The 22,529-nt window shown below is 40.2% G+C and overlaps 1 protein-coding gene across 4 annotated transcripts in view; it reads left to right on the top strand.

Moving 5' to 3' along the window:
• The window catches only part of ORC3 (origin recognition complex subunit 3), a 35,545-nt gene that overhangs the window by 12,005 nt on the left and 1,011 nt on the right, over positions 1–22,529 (top strand). For 3 of the 4 annotated variants that reach the window (XM_077926169.1, XM_028722938.2, XM_077926168.1), the window contains 12 exons: positions 1,607–1,766; positions 1,959–2,072; positions 2,972–3,105; positions 5,115–5,178; positions 8,066–8,182; positions 10,996–11,075; positions 12,347–12,480; positions 15,111–15,193; positions 16,446–16,543; positions 17,758–17,899; positions 20,413–20,529; positions 22,035–22,108. In XM_077926169.1, coding sequence (XP_077782295.1) covers positions 1,607–1,766; positions 1,959–2,072; positions 2,972–3,105; positions 5,115–5,178; positions 8,066–8,182; positions 10,996–11,075; positions 12,347–12,480; positions 15,111–15,193; positions 16,446–16,543; positions 17,758–17,899; positions 20,413–20,529; positions 22,035–22,108 — 1,317 coding nt within the window. The remainder of the gene's footprint in view (positions 1–1,606; positions 1,767–1,958; positions 2,073–2,971; positions 3,106–5,114; positions 5,179–8,065; positions 8,183–10,995; positions 11,076–12,346; positions 12,481–15,110; positions 15,194–16,445; positions 16,544–17,757; positions 17,900–20,412; positions 20,530–22,034; positions 22,109–22,529) is intronic. The other variant, XM_028722939.2, reaches the window with a different exon arrangement.

The raw sequence follows: 22,529 nt of genomic DNA, 5'->3' as shown, positions 1-22,529 counted from the left end.
TCAAATGTGGAAGCAGACTTGCAGCCCACTCCTATGCATCCCCCCCCAAAGTAAGCCAATAAGCAGTGCATGCTTACCTGTGAGTAATATATCTCATTTACCGTAACTCAATGGGACTTTTGTTTGAGTAGTCACAAATGAAATTGCATGGTGGATTTAGTTTTTAAAAAGAATTCCAGGAAGTGTGCATAGAATAATAGCCAAAAGATATTTAGAGAACAAAACAGGAAAAATCTCTGGGATTTCTGAACAAACACTGGCCTGACGTAAAGAGCTAGCTGAGAAGTGGTCTAGAAATCAAATAAGAGCCTCAGCATAGTTTTACACTTTCTTTTTTTTTTTTATTGACACAAGCATGACAGTAACAAAGCCAGGGGCACTTGTTTGTTTTAAATATAAAATAGTGATTAGGCACAAAAGTCAACCTCCTAATTCTGTGAAGGTAGGCTTGAAAGTATGAGTACATTAGTGGGTGGAATCTCAAAGCCAGGAGGTCTCTGAGCAGCATCTTCAGGAGCAAGGACTGTGTTTGTGCCCTGCACCACACTTTACCTGTCTTTGCACCAGCAGAGGTAGAATAAATCATGCAGATAAACATGTGAAAGTTGTCTTTGTCTGCATAGTTTACAAAGAATCCAGCCTTTCTTGCTGTGTAGTACAGTGGTACCTCGGGTTACATACGCTTCAGGTTACAGACTCCCCAACCCAGAAATAGTGCTTCAGGTTAAGAACTTTGCTTCAGGATAAGAACAGAAATCGTGCTCCGGCAGCAGGAGGCCCCATTAGCTAAAGTGGTGTTTCAGGTTAAGAACAGTTTCAGGTTAAGAACGGATCTCCGGAGCGAATTAAGTACTTAACCCAAGGTACCACTGTACTTAATTTTTGCTGCACACAAACATGTGTGTTTCCTTTGTCCTATATATCACTTTCAGTTATAATTTGAACTTGAGATATAGTTAAAAGGAAAGCTTCAGATTTATTTATTTTTAATCTACTTTCAAACCTATATTTCAGCTGCAGCTCTGGCTGTCCAGATGTTGCTGGACTCCCAACTCCCATCGGCCCTAGCCAGCATGATCAATCCTCATAGATGATGTAGTTCAAGGCTGCTGGTTCTCCATTCTGCCTGCGGTCTTGAACTACAGATAGTGCACTGAGCAGGGAGTTGGACTAAGTGGCCTCCAATCAAAACCCCATGATTCTGTGATAAATGGCACAGCACAACATGTACCTATTAAACTGAGCACAGTGTAATAGCTGTGTTACACTAGCCAACACAGGACTTGACAAAACTCCTCTTTCTGATGTCTTCCTGGGAATGTCAGCCCCTGACAGGCCACAATATGCAGCTGATTAGCTCCATTCTCTTTGGTATGTATCAAGTTGTACATGCCAAAACTAGGATGGCCAGAAGGATTTAAAGGCCACATTCCACATGAATAGAGGGTGTGAATTGTAAAATTATGTTTTTGCTTCCTTGCCTCATTAATATTGACACCACTGTATTGTTTAATGCCGGGGTGGGTGGTGGTGGAATGTATTGCCCTCTGATCACGATATACAAATTTAATTTTCCCTTCCTGTCTTTTTCTCTTATGTGCCATAGTCATTGTATACAAGAATTTCCACTGGTACTTATTTTTGGAATTGCCACCTCTCCAATGATCATCCATAAGTTACTTCCTCACACAGTTTCCTCTTCGTTATGCATAGAGCTCTTCCAGTCTCTTTCATGCAAAGAGCATTTGACAAAAGTAATTGACAAGGTAATTGCCTTTAACTACAAAGGAAAAAGTAGTTTCTTTAAACAATAAGGTAAAAGTTAATGTAGATTTTTGAATGCAAGGCAACACCCTTTTAAATGTGTCTTGTATATGTTGGGAGAACCCGCCAAATTATGTAATAAATTGAAAGGAGCAAGGTTTTAATAAATGTTCTTTACTTCTTTTTTACTTCAGCTACTCCTGACAAGCCAGTTTCCCTTTAAACTTAGTGAGAAAGTTCTGCAGGTGCTAATAAATATATTTTTATACCATGATTTCTCTGTGCAGAACTTCATCAAGGGATTTCAGGTAAGAACAACACAGTTGATGAACTTTAGATGTTACATTTCTAGCAAACTTAGGTTTACTACTTCACTGTGAAAATTAAGGCAAATAACACTGCAGACTGCAACTGGGTTTCATATTATTGAGTACTTCTACTTACTTCCCTGCACAAACAGAACTGGCATGGAGAGGAGAAAAACCCTTCTCTTTGATGTCTGCTTTCTGTGTACAAAATCCCCACATATGTAATGGCGCTGTTTCATCTAGAACAGATTGATAGGTTACAATCACTCATTTAGCTGGGGATCACGCATGTGTCTTACAACATTGAAATGAAACAACAGTGGTTTGGCTGATTGATTTCACTCAGAAGAAAAAGGAAATAGGAAATGAATGGGTGGGAAGATAAAATTTGTAAACTTTAGCAAAATCTATTGAGCTATTCCTTCAAGAAAATACACGGAGTCAGCATGATAACTTTCTGTAACACTGCTGTCCCAGTGAATAAATCTATCAGATCAGTTATGTATACATTAATGGGCTGGTTTCATAACTAATCCATCTGGTTGCATTTTGAAAATGTACTCTACAATTGGCATAATTGCTATTTGTTCAGAGTATATAATACTGAGCAGCAGTGGTGTTGGTTGCGGTTGCAGAGCAGGGTGGAATGAAAAAAGCAAAGTGGTTGATTATTGGTCTCTGTGGATAATTCTTTTGCCTTTTAGGGAAGCAAGTGATTTCTGTAACCTGATTTACTGCCATATTTTTAAAAATGCATTGCACATGGTTTCAGCTTGATGCTAATTATTTAACAAAATAGATATATTTTTCCAATTGCTAACAATAGTTCTCATATTTTGAAAAATAAAATTTTGAAATCTCAGCATCAATATGCACTGTGATTACCTTGTTGCCGGCAGCTCTCTCTCTTGGAGCATTGTTATTCCCACCCACTCAGTGTGCTGTGCTGTGAGCTCCAAGAAGCTAGGAAGAGAACAGAAACGTTATCACACAGTCAGTGTGAAAACATTCGAAGACTGCCGTCTTTTAGAAGGTAAAAGATGAAAATAAATCACTGTCTGCCTTTAAGTGAATTTCTTTTCAAGTTTAGCCTTTCACATGTGGTTATATATGGCTCGTATAGTTGTGTGTAATTTCATATGAGACTGCGTGCATGTTGTGCAGAGAGGACTCTAGAACCTGGCCTTGAAAATGACCATATTACAATGGATCTATGCATGCATGGGAGACAAACTGCGTTTGCAGCTAGAGTGTACTTTTGGTATTTTTGCTGCAGCCACTTGCTGTGCTGAATGTGCAGGCTCCATTTTAAACTGAAAATCAACTTTCCTTGATAGCAGCATACCTTTAGCAGGATTTCCGATAGTCAAAAAGTTGATCTTCCTGTGCCTTTCCCTCTATCAACTTGCTTTAGCTCCATTTTTTTTTACTTCATTTCCAAGACTGAGCTTCCTGTTGTTGCTATTAACGATCCAGACCTTTATCTAAGAGATTCTAAATGAATGGAATTCTAATGGAAATTCTGATTGAAATGAATTAAGTGAACACAAAATTGCACATGGATATATCCCCCCCCCCCCCCGAGTACTATCTGTCTGCCAGTCTGATTTGCCACCTGGTACACATAGCCTGGAAAGTACTGTGTTAGATCCAAATCTCAACTTTTTTGAATGAAACAGCTCCTTCTGTCCATAAAAGGCTTTTGATCTACAGTGAGGGGGGAAAGTATTTGATCCTCTGCTAAATTTGCCTGTTTGCCCTCTGACGAAGAAATGACCAGTCCATAATTTTAATGGTAGGTTTATTGTAGTTATGAGAGACAGAATAACAACAATACAACAATTAAGGTCCAGGAGTAGCCTAGCCAGTCTACAGACCTTAATCCCATCAAAAATCTGTGGCGGGAGCTGAAGGTTTGAGTAGCTACACATCAGCCTTGTAATCTTACTGACTTGGAGAGGATCTGCAAAGAGGAGTGGGACAAAATACCTCCTGAGGTGTGTGCAAACCTGGTGGCCACCTACAAGAAACGTCTGACCTCTATAATTGCCAGCAAGGGTTTTGCCACCAAGTACTAAGTCATTTGCAAAGGGATCAAATACTTATTTCACTCATTATAATTCTGTCTTCTGGGTTTCTGGGGTTTTCCCTGTTGTTATTCTGTCTCTCACCGCTACAATAAACCTACCATTAAAATTATGGACTGGTCATTTCTTCGTCAGAGGGCAAGCGGGCAAATTTAGCAGGGGATCAAATACTTTCCCCCCCTCACTGTAGCTGGGAAATGCCATAGTGGAAAGCGGGAGGGATAAGAACGTAAGAAAAACCTACCGCATCAGGCCAATGGCCCACTTAAGTCCAACATTCTGTTGTCCCAGTGGCCAACCAGATGCCTATGGGAAGCCTGCAAATAAGACCTCCTTTGGTTTCCAGCAACTGGTATCCAAAAGCATACTGCCGCTGACTATGGAGGCAGAGCATAGCCATCATGGCTAGTAGCCACTGAGAGCCTTATCCTCTATGAGTTTGTTTATTCCTTTTTCAAAGCCATCCAAGTTGGTGACCATTGCTGCCTCTTGTGAGAGCAAACTCTGTAGTTTAACTATACAACTTTGATGGTCTCCTCTCCACCTGCAGTCCCCCACTCCATCTCCAACACTCTTCCAGAGGATCCCCCAACTCTATGGAGCAGATTTTTGTAGGGTACAAGAGAGAAGGGAGAATTTGCAGAAGGTAGTTTTTCCACCCCTTACACCAGCAAGTGCCAAAGTCTAGATCCAAGCCATAGTTAGTTTCTCTTATGTTTAGGAAGATAATATGTAATATCCTTCTTCATCATCATCATTATTATTATAATCTAGAACATGCGTATTCCAGATAGGACAATAACAACAGCTCATCTAGTATAAACTGGTAGATTCCCAAGGTTCCAAAATACTGTAATGAAGTCACTTCCTTAAAAAAAATGAAAGAAATTATATTGTATGGTTTGGTTTGGTTTGGCTTTTCCTTTTTTGAAGCACACTTTTCTTTTCTCTTCAGGTTTGTTGAAAACCAAGTATCAAACAAGCAGACAGTTCTGCTGACTGATGATGAATGTTTAAAGGTAAAATGTAGGCTGAAAAACCCCCTTAAGCTTTAAAACCCCTGAGTTCAAGCATTCTTTCCTACTGTGCTAAACAGCATAGAGTGAGCAGTGGAACCAAGGAGCAGCCCTGCTCCCAGCACGGCTTGCTCCATCTAAGCCCTCCTGCAGTATCCATGCATACAGCATGTATGTTTGTAGGGAGAGGGGCCTCTTCACATGTAGTTGGACATGCAAAGGTTTTCCCTAGAATCTGGTGATTGTTCAGGGTTTGATGAACAGGCGGTCAGCAAAATGCATGACAAATCTTTTGGATAACATGCATTTCTGTGTAAAGCAGGAGTGGGGAACCTGTCTCCGTGGAGAGCTGCATGGTGGTAAGAGGCAAAAGTAGGCAGAGCAATGAATGTGAATGTTGCTTTGGTACAGTAGACAAGTTTCTACACACATGTGCGTGGGCACACACACACACACACACTTTTTATCCTCCACCTGGCCAAGTAAGAAGAAGCATTGGAGTTTGAGGACACCTTCCAGCTGTGCAGAAACACTCAAGGAGGGTGAAAAGCAGGGCCAGTGAGGATATGGAGAAACCTAGAGGGTTGTGTTTGGTCCCCAGCCCTGATATAAAGCCCCCGGATGTTGCAGAATTACATTCCATTGAAGTCTTTCATATTACACATAAGATAATGTGAGCCAAACCCATATTTTCATGTGTTATGTGTAACCAGCCCATTCACTAAGTACGGCTTGTCTCTTCGACCTGAGCATGCATAGGATTATATCCTTCCAACAGCACTGTTCTACTTTTATGTATTCAGAAGTCAATCCCATACAGTTTAGTGAGGCTTACTGTTGAGTACGGAATGAATTACAGCTTCAGGTGTTTATATACAGAAATTCATGAGTCTTAGAAAAGTCAACTGAGGTCCAGTTTTTTTATACAGTTTTTTTTATAATGCAGAATGTCCAGAAAGATTTATACCTGATAATGCATTAAAATGCTGCTCTGTTGTCTTGGAAGTGAAAGATTCTGTTTGGAAGATCACCCTCCTCAAGTCATCTTTATCTGCTAGAAATCATTCATCAAATGAGAGACAGAGTGGCAAACAAGGGCAGTGAAAGCTCCAGTGATTCAGTGCTGCGTCTTTCCAGCTTAGATAAGGCTTTCATAAAACTGAAATTAAATCTTCCTCCTTTGGGAATTGTCAGACTTTATTTCAAAGTTATAACAACAGTTGAACTTAATAGAAAAACCTGCCAAAAACAACCCAATACCATCAAATAGAAGGCCATAGCACACAATTATCTGTCAGATGCATCCAATAAATTTAGCAGAACTGGCACACAAATGGATTTCCTCTGTATATCTGTAAGGGGCTGAAGATCTCTAAAGTAAATTTTGTGTGATAGGAAGATATAATCTCAGATCAAATAATTCTGCTAGAATAGAACAAATGGACTAACTTCTCAAAATACTGACTTCTTCCATCTGTAAATTATAAGAAAATTTGTCAGGCTTTGTTATGGCACTAAGTTTTCAGTCTTTGCCAAAAATTTATGTAGTCTGCTATTCCCTATATAAAGGCAGGCATTAAGTGTTGGCTTTTATAGAAAAAACATTGAGGTTCATTTTAGCCAAGAGATAAGAAGTTTCAGCTTCAGACACACAGGGGCACAGCTTGTTGGAGTTGTAGGGCAATCTCAAACACAAATGAACTTCCTACAGGAGATCTTTAGTCACAACTAATTTAAGACACATTGATTTCAATGGGTCTGCTCCTAGGTATAATTAAGTCTCGATCCAAACCATGAAACAATCCAAACCATTAAGTTGCTTATCATATAATTTTGAAGATTCACTGTTTAAGAAGTAGTTGCTTTATTGAAGACTTTTTATTTTCTGCTACAGTAGTGGATTTCTTTTAAGGGAAGAGAGTCAGTTATTCAGCTCTATACCAAACTGGTGTAAAATAATAGTAGTAAAATGGGGAGAATAGAAAAGGTCATTGCTTTCTCTCTGATAGTTGCCACCCACTGCCCTGGATATTGTGGGTGTACTCCTTTACAACCACTAGGAGGCAGATTCTTTGAAGAAAATTTGCCCAGGGATTGGTCTAGGAAGCACCTCTCACTTTCACCCTACAGCCAGTCTTTCTCCTGCCTGCACAGTTGCTTTACTTCTGTTACAGATGGTTACTATTATTTGTTCATTATAAGCTAGCTAGCACGTATGAATAGAGTTCATTGTACTCCATTTGTGGAATATAAATAACAGTTTTTTCTACTTTATGTGCCTCTTTTTCATAGGTATTAAAGCAGCCTTTTTCTGATTTGTCACTATAGAATTATTATTTTGAATTAATTTGGTATTGAATACGCAAAATAGTTGTGATGGTGGTCGATACGAAAGATGTTTCAGCTAGCTTTCTCCCCCAACCCTTTCTGTGCAACAAGTTAAATTTTATAAACCATTTTCGGAATAAAAAGGCACGCATCAGAAGTAAAAACCGTTTGTAAGGTGGGGTTTTGGGAGGGGGTTTGGTTTTTTTAGTAGATTGAAAATGCTAGGCTGAGTCTGTGTTTAAATGTAGATGGTGGTCTTTTCTTTTCAGCCTTAGGGAACAAAACTTTATCTTACTTTGATCCAGTCAGCAATAGGGTGGGTGGACATTTTCAAGATTATTTTCTTGAGGACAAGAAACTTTTTTTTTTAACTGATTCTTGGCATTCCAGCACAACTCCTAAGACTGTAACCCTATACACACTTATCTAGGAGTAAATTTCATTGAACTTTGAGTAGACATGTATCAAATTGTGCTATAACTTCTACAGTTGGACTATAGGCTCCCAGTTGCTTGCTGTAGCAAGTAGTAGGCTAATCAGACATTTTCCTTTCTCAATTTAGGAAACAACACAAGAATTGCTGCAAGACCTACATACTTACCATGAAAATTATTTTCCAATTCTGTGTTGTCTTCATGCTTTCACATCTTCTCTTCCCAAGTATCCATTAGGCAAACAAGTATGTACAAATCTTTTCTGCTTCATGTTTTCACATCTTGAGGAGTTTGAATTCATTTTGCAGTCCTGCTGCTTCACTGTCTCTGCAATAGAACCCAAGCACCATTGAGTTTATTTTTCTTTCTTTTTACTGTTAGTATCACCCAATATCCGTGCATGTACATCCATCTCAGTGTCTTCTTGACTCTGAAGCAAACACTTAGGTTTTTAGGCCTAGTTGTATTGGGTTGCATCTTAACCTGCTGGCCACAAATGGAAAGGCTGCAGTTGGACCTGCAGAGAGTCCTCTGTGAACCGGATGCTTACATGGTGGGAGGAAGAGGTGACTTCTGCTTATCTTTTTCCTACCTCCTGTCCCCCAGAGCTACCTCCTAAACTGTTCAGGATGATCTCCCAAGTGTCTCAAGCAGATTTTCAGAGAGAGGAGATTTAGCAAAAATCATTACCCATGCAGGAAAGCGTTCAGTTCATGGAGTTCTGTTCTGCGTAACTCTGGAGGATCAAAGATTTGGAGCCATCTAATTGCTTTGGCATCCTTCTGGAAGTCAGTACAGTACTTGAAGGAGCATCTCCACCCCCATCGTTCTGCCTGGACATTGAGCTCCAGCGCCGAGGGCCTTCTGGCAGTTCCCTCGCTGCGAGAAGCCAAGTTACAGGAAACCAGGCAGAGAGCCTTCTCAGTAGTGGCACCTGTCCTGTGGAACGCCCTCCCACCAGATGTCAAAGAGAAAAACAACTACCAGACTGTTAGAAGACATCTGGAGGCAGCCCTGTTTACGGAAGCTTTTAATGTTTAACAGACTATTGTATTTTAATATTTTGTTGGAAGCCGCCCAGAATGGCTGGGGAAACCCAGCCAGATGGGCGGGGTATAAATAATAATAATAATAATAATAATAATAATAATAATAATAATAATAATAATAATAATTATTATTATTATTGAAACTGCACTCTAGTTAAAGGGCTAGGAAATAATAAAAGATACCGTATTTTTTGCTCTATAGCTCACTTTTTCCCTCCTAAAAAGTAAGGGGAAATGTGTGTGCGTCCTATGGAGCGCATGCAGGCTGTGCAGCTATCCCAGAAGCCAGAACAGCAAGAGGGATTGCTGCTTTCACTGCACAGCGATCCCTCTTGCTGTTCTGGCTTCTGAGATTCAGACTATTTTTTTTCTTGTTTTCCTCCTCCAAAAACTAGGTGCGTCTTGTGATCTGGTGCGTCTTATAGAGTGAAAAATCTGGTAAATGGTATTTAGAATTTCAGTAATGGGTCGTGGAGTGTGTTCCATAATGTAATCATTATGGAATCAGAATATTTTATTTATCAGAATATATCAATCAGAATATTTTTTTTCTTGTTTTCCTCCTCCAAAAACTAGGTGCATCTTGTGGTCTGGTGTGTCTTATAGAGCAAAAAATACGGTACATTTCCCAAGGGACAGTTAAAGTAGCTTAAGTCTGTAGTGTAAAGGTAAAGGTACCCCTGCCCGAACGGGCCAGTCTTGCCAGACTCTAGGGTTGTGCGCTCATCTCACTCTATAGGCCGGGAGGCAGCGCTGTCTGCAGACACTTCCGGGGCACGTGGCCAGCATGACAAGCTGCATCTGGCGAGCCAGTGCAGCACACGGAACGCCGTTTACCTTCCCGCTGATAAGCGGTCCCTATTTATCTACTTGCACCCGAAGGTGCTTTCGAACTGCTAGGTTGGCAGGCGCTGGGACCGAACGACGGGAGCGCACCCCGCCGCAGGGATTCGAACCGCCAACCTTTCGATCGGCAAGTCCTAGGCGCTGAGGCTTTAACCCACAGCGCCACCCGCGTCCCAGTCTGTAGTGTAGATTTATGCATATCCCATATCACACAAGTGTCCTGTTTGGGGCAGGACACCCTAGATTTACAGAAGCCACTTGGCTTCTGGTGCCAGTCCCGAAGTCCCATTTTGGTTCTCACCACTGTTGCTGCCACAGCCACCAGTGTACTTCTGGAAGCCAGTGCCACACTCGCCTGGGAACCAAAAGAGTGCCAAACCAAAAGACGCAAGTTTGTTGGTGCTGCATTCTCCTATTCCTCCGGCACTGCTTCCGGAAGTGTGTGTGTGGCAGTGGGCGGTGGTGGGTAAAGGGCTGCTGTTGGCAAGATGCGGCGAGGAGGCAGTGTGTAAGTGCGGTGGGATGATGTGGAGAGGGAAGCAGCAGTGGTGCACACAGGCAGGCAGGGGCGGAATGGTCAGGGGGTGGGGGGGGGAGGCCAGCAGAATGGTGCGGCAGAAGGGAGGTCATGTCCTAATTTGCACTCCCAGGATTTTTGAGGGTATGATATTCATCATTTTCCTTTTCCTTACCATCATTTTCAACTGAATTGGTTTTCTTTGTAATCTGGGTCTTAGGCTACAAACACTCTCCCTGCCAGTGGTGGAGCTTCATGCTCCGGCACTGGGGGGCAGAGAGCAGACGGGGGCGGGGCTGATACACGTCCTGGGGCGTGGCACGCAGCCCACAGGGGAGTGAAACACATCCTGGGGGCGTGGTGCTCTGCCTGAGGGGGCGGGGGGCAGCCGCGATGGCATGCTGCCAGGATCGCGCTGCCAGGGGTGGTGCGCTCCCCCCGCACACCTCTTCCTCCACCAGTGCCCCCTACCCCATTTTAAAGATCTGAATGGTGTTGAGTCATCCACATTTGAGGTCAGTGAGTCCTGAGGACTTCCAGCTTTTCATGAAAACAGTGACAACTTAGCCCTTTGTGTTTTAGATTTTTTTTAAATGCTAAATTTAGTCTATTCCATGCTTGTAAAACGTTCTCTTCTATTTAACAGATCAGAGAGTTATATTGCACATGTTTGGAAAAGAAAGTGTGGGAAACAGAAGAATATGAGTCAGCTATTCAGCTGGTGAGGTAGCCTTCTTTCCATTTTCTTCTTGTGTTTTAGATATTTTAAATGCCTCCATCTGCTATTCAAGAAGAACTCAAGAATGTTGCCAAACAGGAAGCTTTTTTGTAACTGACCGCATTGTTTCTCTTTGATAAAGTGGATGTTTTTAATTTACATTTCTATCCTTTATAGTGGGGTTGCCAGCAGGGATACAGAGCCAAACTCTAATTTTTCATTCATGCTTAGTAACGCTGTGAGGAAAACCATTGAGCTCTTAGTTCTGTTCACTGTATCCTATTACATTTCATCCCCACCCGTTTTCTCCAAGGATTTTGGGACAACAAACATGGCTCCCTCCCCCATTTTATTATGTGAACAAGCCAGTGAAGCAAGTAAAAATGAGTAATTGGATTAAAATACTGAGATTTTGAACCTAGAACTTCCTGTTTCAAGCCTGACACTCTATTCTCACTACATCACTCTGGTTGTCATTGGTGTGTGCATATGTATATACGTACTTTCAGCTATAGATGTGAGGATTTTGAGGATATGGTTTTGATTTAGAAGTTTTTGCTATGAGCCTTCCCATCAGGGCTCTTATTGCATCTATCTATCCCTGGTGACATTTCTGTGTAATTCCCCATCTTCACAATGTTCTTACAGTAGCCCTGAATGCGCTGTGTTGAAATATCTTGAGTTTGAATGAAAGGATTTTTACTAATGGAGAAGATTCAGAATAAAACTATTTGAGATTTGTAGATTATAAAGAGTGGAATCCAGATTAAGTTAATTGAATGTAGTTACCTTTGAAATCACTAGGAACTAAGTAATGGCTAAGTTAAGAGTATCTGTGAGCTCTATATATGAGTTGCATCATATATAGTGCACAGTTTTGTAACTAGCCAAGTAGGGAATAGTGGGTTATAGCCAATGCTCAACAAATGACATTCCACTCTCACAACAGGATGTTCCTTTTCTCTCCTCTCCCTGTGGGCCCCCAAAATCTGCACCCTCTGGAACAGATTTTGAGGCTCCACAGGAGAGGAAGAAGAAATTCTATTCCACAAGCAAATGGAACAGCAGCATTGAATACAACCCAGATACTTAAATGGTTTTAGCTTTGCTTCTTAATAGTCCACATTCTTAAACAATAAAACTGGTAGCTTGAAAACCGTTATGAGTTTTCCATGCTTTTGCAAAAATGCTAGACAAAAGGCCAGGCATTCTGCTAAATGCTTCAAGCAGTTTACTGTGTCTATAATAAGTTACTAACATTGTTGGGCTGTTTTTTCAGGATGATGGCCAAGGATGAGTTGGTGGTGATTCTTGAAAAATGTGTGGAGATTATTACTTCCTCTCCTTCAGAACATCTTAAAATCCCTTCAGAGAAACTGAAGCAGTACCTGGACCAATTTAGGAATCTTGAAGGTATTTTGTAGCAGTTTGTGTTAGAAATTTAAAGTCCATTCCCAGCATCAGTCACCATTCTCACTGAAAACTTGGAAAATAGCTTCAGTATACTGGGCACCGTTATAAGAAGAAACTATTGGCAGACAAAAGAATTATTGAAATGTTTGTCACAGTTACAGCAGCCGAGGAAAGTAGATAGTCATGAAGTCTGTAGGCTTCCCAACTTTTCTGAAATAAGTCAGCAGCAGGCCTGTTTAATTTTAGAAAATGAATTCCTGAAGTAGTAATGCAAATAAGAAAGTGGCTGTGGGGTTTTTTTGTGTACAGCTAACATGCAGACCTGCAGCAACAGGTCATTGTCATTGTCCTTTTTCTTCATAGGGGTAGCCTCATTTATTTTACTGTACTACACGATTTCTAGACAGCCTGTGATAATACCACAGACCAGCACTGCTTGTTAAGATAAGGCAGACTGCCATTTGCTGAGCATTACTCCAATTAGATCTGCCCTTATCGTACACAGCTTAAACTAAATAGGAGAAATGTTAGTTTTCAGGCCTTGCACTGCCCCTGCATTTGGCCACCTACTCCATAACTGTTGCTGAATAAAAAAAAGAATCCGGTGTTTACGAAGCAGTGGTTTCATTTATGTGGTTTTTGACCTATGCCCATTTACAAAGGTTTTGCTTGTCTGCCTACCCACATTGATAACCAGAGTAACAAAAATGGCCAAATACAGGCTTATTTTTGGATTTCTGGCCCGTTCCTTAGCAAAAGATTTTATACATTTATTAAATGATACAACTTGAATAAAGAGAACTTTAACTTCAGTAATGTTTACTCTGACTGTCCAGTGTAGGTTGTAGCCAACCCACTCTTAATACTTTAAGAGGACACCTTGAAATCAATGGAGTTAGGTTACTTCTGTTCATGGTTTTCAGTGGGCCTCCTTGGAATATGACTTAGTTGGAGTCAGCACACCACAATTCAGCTGCTGACTGAATCGGTTCACCTCAGTATCCTCAAAGTGTTTATAGCTCTTCTTTAAATGAGAGTTGTGTGGTGAAGTGGTTAGTGTCAGATTAGGACTTGGGAGACCTGGGTTCAAATTTTCACCCAGCCATGAAGCTCACAAAGACCTTGGTCCAGTCACTCTTTCTCAGCCTAAACTACCTCACAAGTTTGAGGGAGAACTATGTATGCCACTGAGTTCCTCAGAGGAAAGGCAAGATACAAATAGGGGCTAGCAAGACTGCTTAAAATTAGCAGTCTGCAGATGTTATTAAAATGTATTATTCTTGGAAGCATTATTTGCTGTTTTCGATGTTCTGAAAAAAAAAACCCCAGATATTTAATACGCTGCATTTGGAAGAAATACAATAACCTTTGGCTTCATTGTGAACAAATTTCTTTCTGATGCTGATCAGTTCAACACATGTTGCTTATAAAACCTCAAACTACTTACAAGACAGAAATATAAATGCTAGATCAGAAAGTGAATGAGAGCATTTCTTTCTGACTCTGAGAGAAATATAGGGGAATTGTGCAAGGCACTAATTACAAGGCAAGCGTGAGGGTCCCAAACTCACTTTTTCCTCATTATGCTAACTTGGGGGAGAGAATCAGAAGTTGAAAAGGTGTGAGTAAACCCTTCCTTTGCCTGCAAATCCATCGTTTTCCACTCTGCCAACTTGAAGTCCAGAAAACAGGTGTGTGTGTGCAAATCAACCAGTGACTCTTTTCCACCTGTAAGCTCATCAAAGGGAAATACATAAACAGAGGCGAGGATTATTTTGATTTGTAAGAAATAGAAGTTTTGTGTGAAGACTACATGTATTAGGCAATTGGCAAACATGAGGTTTAAATCTGTTAAAGAGCTTAATGCTGAAACCTCATAATCAAGGGCTCAATAGATGTGAGAATAGAATTGCAAATATAGGAATATGTGAAGATTTTGAGGAGAACCATCTTATGCGTGCCGTCAATAGGAATAGGTGGAAATCATCCAAATATGAATCAGAAAGCTGTAATTGAGCTCTGTGCTTTATTTTTGTGTACTTTTAATTCCGTAAATCTTTGGTGCTTGAGGCAGTAGAAAATAAGCCTCTTTTCTTTCTAAATATTTTACATAGGGGCAGTGGAGCGGAATGAGATACAAAACGTTGTATCCAGCTAAGTTTTACTAAGAGTAGACCCACTGAGATTAGTGTAGCTAAATCAGTTGCAGCCATTAATATCAGTGAGTCTACTCTGCAGATTACTTAATTGAATGCAGCTCCTAAAAGTATATATGTGTGTGTTTAACAATAAACGAAAGCTCTGGAAGGCAATGGAACAGAGCAGTTTAGTTTCCGAGAATGTGCCCAATAAGATTTAATATGGGATTAAGTGGTGCACAGGGATTTCAGTCTTGATGCATCTTATCTCTTATTCTTCTTTGAATAGGAAGTTCTTAAGCTGTCCTGTTTAAATGCAGGAAATTGATGGGGGCAGGGAGAGAAAGGGATTGCAAGTTTCTCAAAACATATTGTCATCTGTTTTCCACTTAACTGTTTGCACCTTTCTCTTCCTTCCATGGACAGGCAGTAGCAGCTCACATAAGCCACACAGTTTTCTGTCTGACTGACCCCCTGTTCTTATTCTGATAGCAGAAGCCAATGGTGGTCAACAGGAGTCCATCTCCTCACTACAAGAACTTCAGAAGAAGACAGATCTTTATCACCTGCAAAAGGTCAGGCTACCTAGGAATGAAAATATTATTAGCTAGACTGATGGCCATATTTTAAGCACCTTTGGAATTCAAACCAGATAAAGAGAGCAGTTTCAGCTTCAACACAGTGTGATCTTGAAATTCTGACACAGTCCAATGTAGCGAAGGGACAGGGTCCTCCCCAACCCAGCGTTTTCCTTCTTGGTCTGTTCTTTACCATGCCCAATCTTGTCAAAATATACTGAATTCTCTGAACACCCAGATGTTACAACTTGTGCAGAAGTGAATGATAATATGATTTGATTAATGCTGAGAGCAGGAGTTGGGTTTTGCTTGGCACAAATGTTTTCCTCTCCCTTGTGCAAAATATCACAGGGTGCAGGTGCTAATTGAATTTTGCATTATTGGTAAGTTTTAATCTCAAGGTGCTCCAGGGCTCGATTTTTTTTCCTTTAAAAGTGAATAATCTGAAGTTATACCAGTAAGAGGCAGCAACTTATGGCTCTTGCTTCACATCATAGCAATAGCTGACCTTGGGCTTCTCAGCCCAATCAACTTTGCAGGTTAGTTGTAAGGACATAGTAGCATGGAACCATGTGCTGAGCTCCTTGGATGAAAGGTATAATTCAAAGGAAATACCTAGTGAGAGAGAGGCCCATCAACATAAGCAATCTCTATTGTTCAAGCATGTGGTACTACATATTCATTGGGAAGGAAGGAATTGATGGAAAAAATCTTGCTATAAAGATGTAGCAGTCACATAAGCACTAGCAGTAACCTCAGATCCTGAGTAATTGAGGATCTGCCATGGAGAGCTAGCCCTTTGGCTCAGCTTGATTGGTCAATCTATCTACAAATCAGGATTGAAGTGTAAAGCAGATTTTAAGAAAACCCAAGAGCTTCACTTGCTTGCTTAGATCGGTATATTATTCTTTCTGTTTGCTGTAATAGAATCACAACTGATGAATTTTAGAAGGAAAGAATTACCTGGAATTTCTGTATCAGGTGGTCATGAATTTGTGGAAACTGTTAGTTCTAGTCCAATAAAATTTCACTTACATGATAGTTGTTAATACTTGTAAAAGTGCAACTGTACTATTTAAGGAACACAGTACTATTTTGTCATCAAGCTAATCCTCTTTATTATTAATCACTGAATCCACAATAATAAGCTTTTTCTTTTTCATTTAAAAAAATCTAATAACCTCATTAGCATTGCCAAGTGATTTACTCAACATAACTACTTGGAAATTCCTCTTTTGTTTTGCTTTAGACCCTGCTGGAGATGAAGGAATCAAGAAAGCTTAAGAAACTAACAAAATTTGAAATGCTTCGTTTTGAAGTGGTTGACTTTGTAGATGGCCTTGTAAGGTTAGCTTTGCTTTCTTCCTGACTTGGTTATACAACTTTGCGTAACAAATTTAGTTCAACGGTAGACAAAGGCGCGGTTCAGCTGTGACGAACCATGGTTTGTTCAACCAAGGCAAATTTGCACAGCTTCCTTCCTCTAATTCCCTCATCCCTGTGCAATAGGAGGGGAGGGAGGTGCACACACAAAGTTCATTCCCAATCCAACAAATCTGAACTAAGCCCAGATTGGAAATGATAAAATTGGGTAAAAAGTATCCGCAGAAAACCACTCTGTTTCATGCCAATACATTGTGTTCTTAACTTGAACTTGAAACTGGCCCAACATTGCATCAGGAACAAAGAATGTTGTCAACTAAATAGCAGTCTGGCAGGATGGAGGGTCAAGGGCAATAGGGGGGAGGAGCACATTATGATATCTGATGGGTGTCATAATAAGACAGCTGTGGAGTGCAGTAGCATTAACTATGGGGGTTGTGGTTGAATAGTTAATAAACATGGCTTATTCAATAAATCAGGGTTTTTATTTGCTTTGAATGTTTTTCAGTTTCACTTTGGTTCATGGAAAATCAACTAAGTTTGAAATACAGCTTTAATAAGGAAATCACCTAAAGAATGTTGTGTTAAGTAGCTCTCTCAAAAGGAAAGATTGAAATACAGAAGAAAAAGAAAACAGGCAGAGAAGTTGTTAAGTAACGTGTCACTACAGACTAGGAGACTTTTCATCCTCCTATATTTGATAGGGCACACATTAGCAAACTGATATTGTACCTAAGTCACATTTTTTAAAAGCTACTGAGGTGTGTTTTACAATTGCTGCAAATATGTAGAGGAGTTAAATCTGCACAGATCACATTTTGGAGGAATCTGAAAATGGGACAAAATGTGGTAAATGTTGTTGGTAACAATTGATGGCTTTAGTAGTCCTTCAATTGCTGGTCATTTCCATAAAGTGAGATTGCCAGTGGTGTGTGCAGATTGTTTGTAACAACTTGTGAGACAGAGTCAGAACTTTTCATTGCCAAAATTACAATGAAAAGCCCCCAATAATTTCTGTTTATGGCATCTAACCATTTGTCTACATGGTATCAGAGTTCATTGCAAAATGTATATGCCTTGTTGGTTGATGAACACTGTGATTGTAGTAGGAATTAAGAAAAAAATCCATGTGTAATACTAGTCTCTCTCCTGCCCTTTATTTATTGGTGGTTTTTCAGAAATTACCTTGCGCCTGCAGAGATGCAGACATTGCATGAGGTGATGTATTTCAGCGCAGCTAATACCCTCCGTGAACATTTGAATGCTGCCCCACGTGTTGCTCTTCACACTGCTCTCAACAATCCATATTTCTACCTGAAGGTAAGAAATGGGCGGCTAAGTAATGTGCCCACACCCTCCGTGTACTTGGCGATCCCTAACTATGTTTAATGCTGTCCTCCCCTGGCTTCCTTCATTGGGTTCAACATGATGAGCCCCACAGCATCTTATCGCTTGAAATGTTGCTAAATGGCATTTAGAATCTCAGTTAGGGGTCATGGAGTGTGTTCCATAATGTAATCATTTGAAAATCGTGGCACTGTGCTTGGATCATGCAAAACGATCACAAGGTGGCTGTTCTTAAATACTTGTGAATCATTTTTTTGACTTTGTGAATTGAGTAATCCTGTCCCATGATCACTCCCATGGCTTTTATTTAATAAAAACCTAGATTTTGTAAGATCCATAGACAAGCCTGTCACAAGATTTTTCTCTTAACCTCCTGAGATACTGAAAATGGTAAAACTTACAAGATATTTAACTACCTGCTAAAATATCCGTTCCCTGTTGCCTGTTGTTATTGAATTTTTCAATGACAGATCTTCTTCCACTGAAGCACTTTTTATCAGTTCCTTAATAAAAGTATCCACATGCTGACAAAGAAAAAGGAGGAGACTTTTGCAGGCAGATAGCATTTCCTTTTTTTAAGATATATTATAAAAATCAACCTATTTTTATTTGCTGCATTGAGTTAAGTCGTGGAATATAAATTGACAAGAGCCAGGTTGGGAAAAGAATGTAAATTGTCTATGTCCCTGTTTTATTTATTTGATCTTATCAGTTATCTGATTTTATGCAGTGTTACACAATTTAGATGGGAAAAACAAGCTTAATTCAAGTTCCAATATATTTGATAAAAAGCCAAGTCTTTGGCCTGGCATATCTGATTAATTTCTTATGCGCTTTGGGCAACTGTTTCGGGTATCTATGAGTAGTAATCTCTGTTATTCCAGTGCACTACTAGTATTTAATTGTGTTTTGACAGAAAGAAATAGCTTTTCATAGTATGAATTCAGTACATTTTGTTCTTTCATGAATTATAAAACTAGGATAAAAAATTATCTTGATAAATATAACTATAAAAGATGTAGGCTGTATAAAATCTAGACATTACCGATTACATAGATACTATTTCTCCTGGTAATATTATGTACCAGTCCTTGAAGAATGTTAGGATCATGTTTATGCTAATCTCTCCATCTTTCCACATGTGTGGCTAAAGCATCAACTGGGCAAATCCCCAGCTTTACCCACCACAGTGAACCTGCATGACCCCTTTAAGGGGCTATCAACCAAAAATGACTTGCCTCACCTCATCTTTCATTCTAGGTTTAAATTCACAGTCAAAATTTTTCCTCCTGGAGTGCAAGAGGACAGTGTCATAAGTAATGTCTACAGCAGGACCTTGTCTTGAGGGTTAATGGGGCTGCAGGATGTTGCTTGTATTAGATTAGCCTTATTTTTAGGGTTTTGTTTTTTACAGTCAATATTTTATGGAATTAAATAAAAGACAGCTAATTAAGTAAAAACAATAATGATTGGAGATGATTTCTGCACATTTTTATCATTGTATTGATTCTGTAAGAGGCACAGCAATATGTGGAATTTCCCACTGTGTTTCCTCCCAGGTTGGAATGCTGCTAGAGGCCAAACTAGATGTCTTGTCCAGTTTGTCTGCCTGCCTCCTTCCTAGCCTTTGTTCATAGCGTTGTCATACCTAGCCCTTCTCTGACCATCCTGGGTGTCCTCCTTTAATCTTTGGTCAGGCTGTTCTAGGTCTTTTAGTTCATTATCTACCCTTCCCCAAAATGTCTCAGGGCATTTTACAAAAAAGAACAAGAACAATGGTATAAGTCATAAGGTGAAAAAGGTGTTTAAACCTTAGACAATATAAAATGTCATGTCCCTTCTTTGGGGTCTTGCTGTGTGTGCTGTGTCTCACGTCAAGATGAATCATATACTGCAGCTGTTGGTTGCACTAGACTTTCAAGTAGTAGGGCCCTCACTGACATCTTGCAGCCCTCCTGAATGATCAGGTGGTTTTCAAAACCAGTCTGTCAGCTAAGAGAGAAAAGCTTTTTCTTTGTGCTTGGTTCCTCCCTAACCCTCTTCTCTCCCAGCTGACCTTTTCCTAACTGCCTTCTCCTCCTTAGCAACCTTTCCCTAGCACCTGTTGCCATGACTCTTGCCCTTCCCAACAGCTCCGTTTTCCTGACTGCTGCTACCCGGCACAAATGACCCTATTTACTCTTTATCACACTTGCCCCAAGGAAAATCCAGAGCTGAGTTGAGAAAAAAGTGAACTGTGTCAGCTACATACTGCACTTGCAGCTACTATGCCTGGTGTAAGAGCAGAGATGAGTAGATTAATATTTCAGAAGGCTGGATGAAGTTAACAGCTTTCTGAAATAGTGGCATACGTTATGATTGTGATGTCCAGAGGTTGGGAAGTGGCTTAGCATAACTTTTGCTTGGTGGGTCTGGGATGATGGCGTTATTAGCATATAAATGAAATGTACATGCATAACTCTCTCACTATGAATTTTGTTTATCAGAATGAATCCTTGAAAACTGATGCAGGGTGCATATCTAATACAGCTCCCGATATCTGTATAGCATACAAGCTTCATTTGGAATGTGGCAGATTAATTAACCTTGTTGACTGGTTAGAGGTATGTGAACATGAATCGATTGACTGTTTCTGTGCTTTGCTGAATACTTAATCTGCTGTTTCTTTCTAAGCTTCATTTGTTTTGACAGCTAAATTGCTGCTGTATAACACTCAGAGTCCTCTTTCTTATTTTTCCATGGTCCCAAAATCAGTCCACATAGCCTTCCCAGCTTGTACTAGGACCAGAGTTAAATACAGTCGAACCACTTGCATCTTTGGTAATGCCAAGGGCCCCCAAGGAACAAGCATCCTAGTGTTCCCATCAAGCCTTGCTTTTATTAGTTTCTCTCCTTTTCTCTCCTATTCTCTAAGTGTGAAAGGTGTGCTCTCTTCTGCAAGCTGAGCTGTCACAAAAAGCACCTACACCTTCTTCCCATGGCTTTCTACACAAACCAACAGGGAGAGAAATAGCACCCCTTTTCTTCCCCATAATGGAAAGAAGTAATCCCATTCCCTTGCTTGCAGTTTTTCAGTTAATGGCAGCAGGGTGCTGGTGGTGCATTGTAAAAGCCAACCTGTTTTTCTTCCACTGAGAATGGAAAGCAGCTTCTGTCATGCAAGCAACATTTGAAGGAAGCACCTCTCATTCCTCACTACTGATTCTTCAACCCCCAACTAGTGAGGCATGAATTGCACATTATGCAAAGTCCAGCTTTCAGGATAGAAGCCTCCTTTCCTTCCTTCCCCCTTCACTGTGGACAAAAGCAGTCCTGATTTTGTTCCCACTTATTGGATTTATTTCAGAAAGTAAGTCATGCCTCGCTGCAAAAGCCCAAGATGGGGGAGAAAGAAGGGGAACTCACTTCTTTCTTGTTTCTTGTTTGTCATCTTTGGGGTTTTTGTTTTGTTTTGTAGTAGTTAGGTGTGGCTGCCCCTTTCTTCAAAAGCCCAAATCATGGATGCAAAATTGCATCTAATGTCATCCTCCGAGACTACGGAAAAAGGAAGTGTCTTCTGCTAATCAGGCTTTTGTTGGGTCTTGTTGCTGCTACCTCCTGTGTGGTTTAAGTGATCTCTCCAAAACAGGATATGAAACCAAAATTAAACTGATGTGGAGGTGGCAGTAACAAGGTGTCACATGTACCTTCTGCAAAATTCCAGCATTCTAGGAGAGGTCATTGGCAACACTACAAATGGTCTTTACTAACAAGCTGAACAGAAACTTGTTGGCCACTGGCTGAGACCACCCCTGCCCCCCACCAAAAAGCCATTTGTGCTGATCCTAAGTACTGCAACTCTCCATGCTGTATTCAAAACTGTTTAGGAGGCCCCCAAAGTCTTCAGGAGCTTTTTGGTTTTTTGGTGAAAATTTGTTGTTTGTAAGTGGAAGTGCTCTTTGCTAGTGCAAAGCTATCATTGGATTAAACCCTCAGTTTACAAGGATCTTATTTCTCCTCTGTGCTTTGTTAGCATGTCGATATCAAACTCTTTCAGCGTATATATTAATTTGTGACATTTATTACATTTACAAAAAATGGTATAAATCAATACGGTGTTTCCTCCTAGGCTTTTGCTACAGTTGTTGTTGCTGCAGAAAATCCAAATTCCAGTGTCAAGGACCAGATAGATGATGCTATCCAGTATCCTTTTCTGATTCTCTTCTGATTTAGCACCAGCTAGCAAACCAAAATATTATCTTCTTACAAATAACCTGAACAAATCTAAAAGGGTCTAGCAGAATATTTTGGAGTGTTTTTCAATCCACGTTAAAACAGGGCTGATATTAGAAAGGAAAAATGAACTTATGTAATTTAGACTGATAATCTCCCTGTGTAAATTGTGTGTGCTGTCCCCAGACACCGTTGTTCTATAAAACATTGTCTATCAACATGCCTGCCTTGTAAAGGCTGTTGATGTTATTTCCAGAGAATAAAGGATGCAATTATTTTACATAACAAGTAACAGTGGGTGGTATGCAACTAAGTTTCACTCAGAGTAGACCCATTGAACTAAATTAACCTTAGTAATTGTTCATTAATTTCAGTGGGTCTACACTGAGTA

This window comes from Podarcis muralis, chromosome 3, assembly GCF_964188315.1.
Source record: "Podarcis muralis chromosome 3, rPodMur119.hap1.1, whole genome shotgun sequence".
NCBI lineage: Eukaryota > Metazoa > Chordata > Lepidosauria > Squamata > Lacertidae > Podarcis > Podarcis muralis.
The sequence above is the reverse complement of the archived record's forward strand: the minus strand, read 5'-3'. Positions and strand labels throughout refer to the sequence as shown.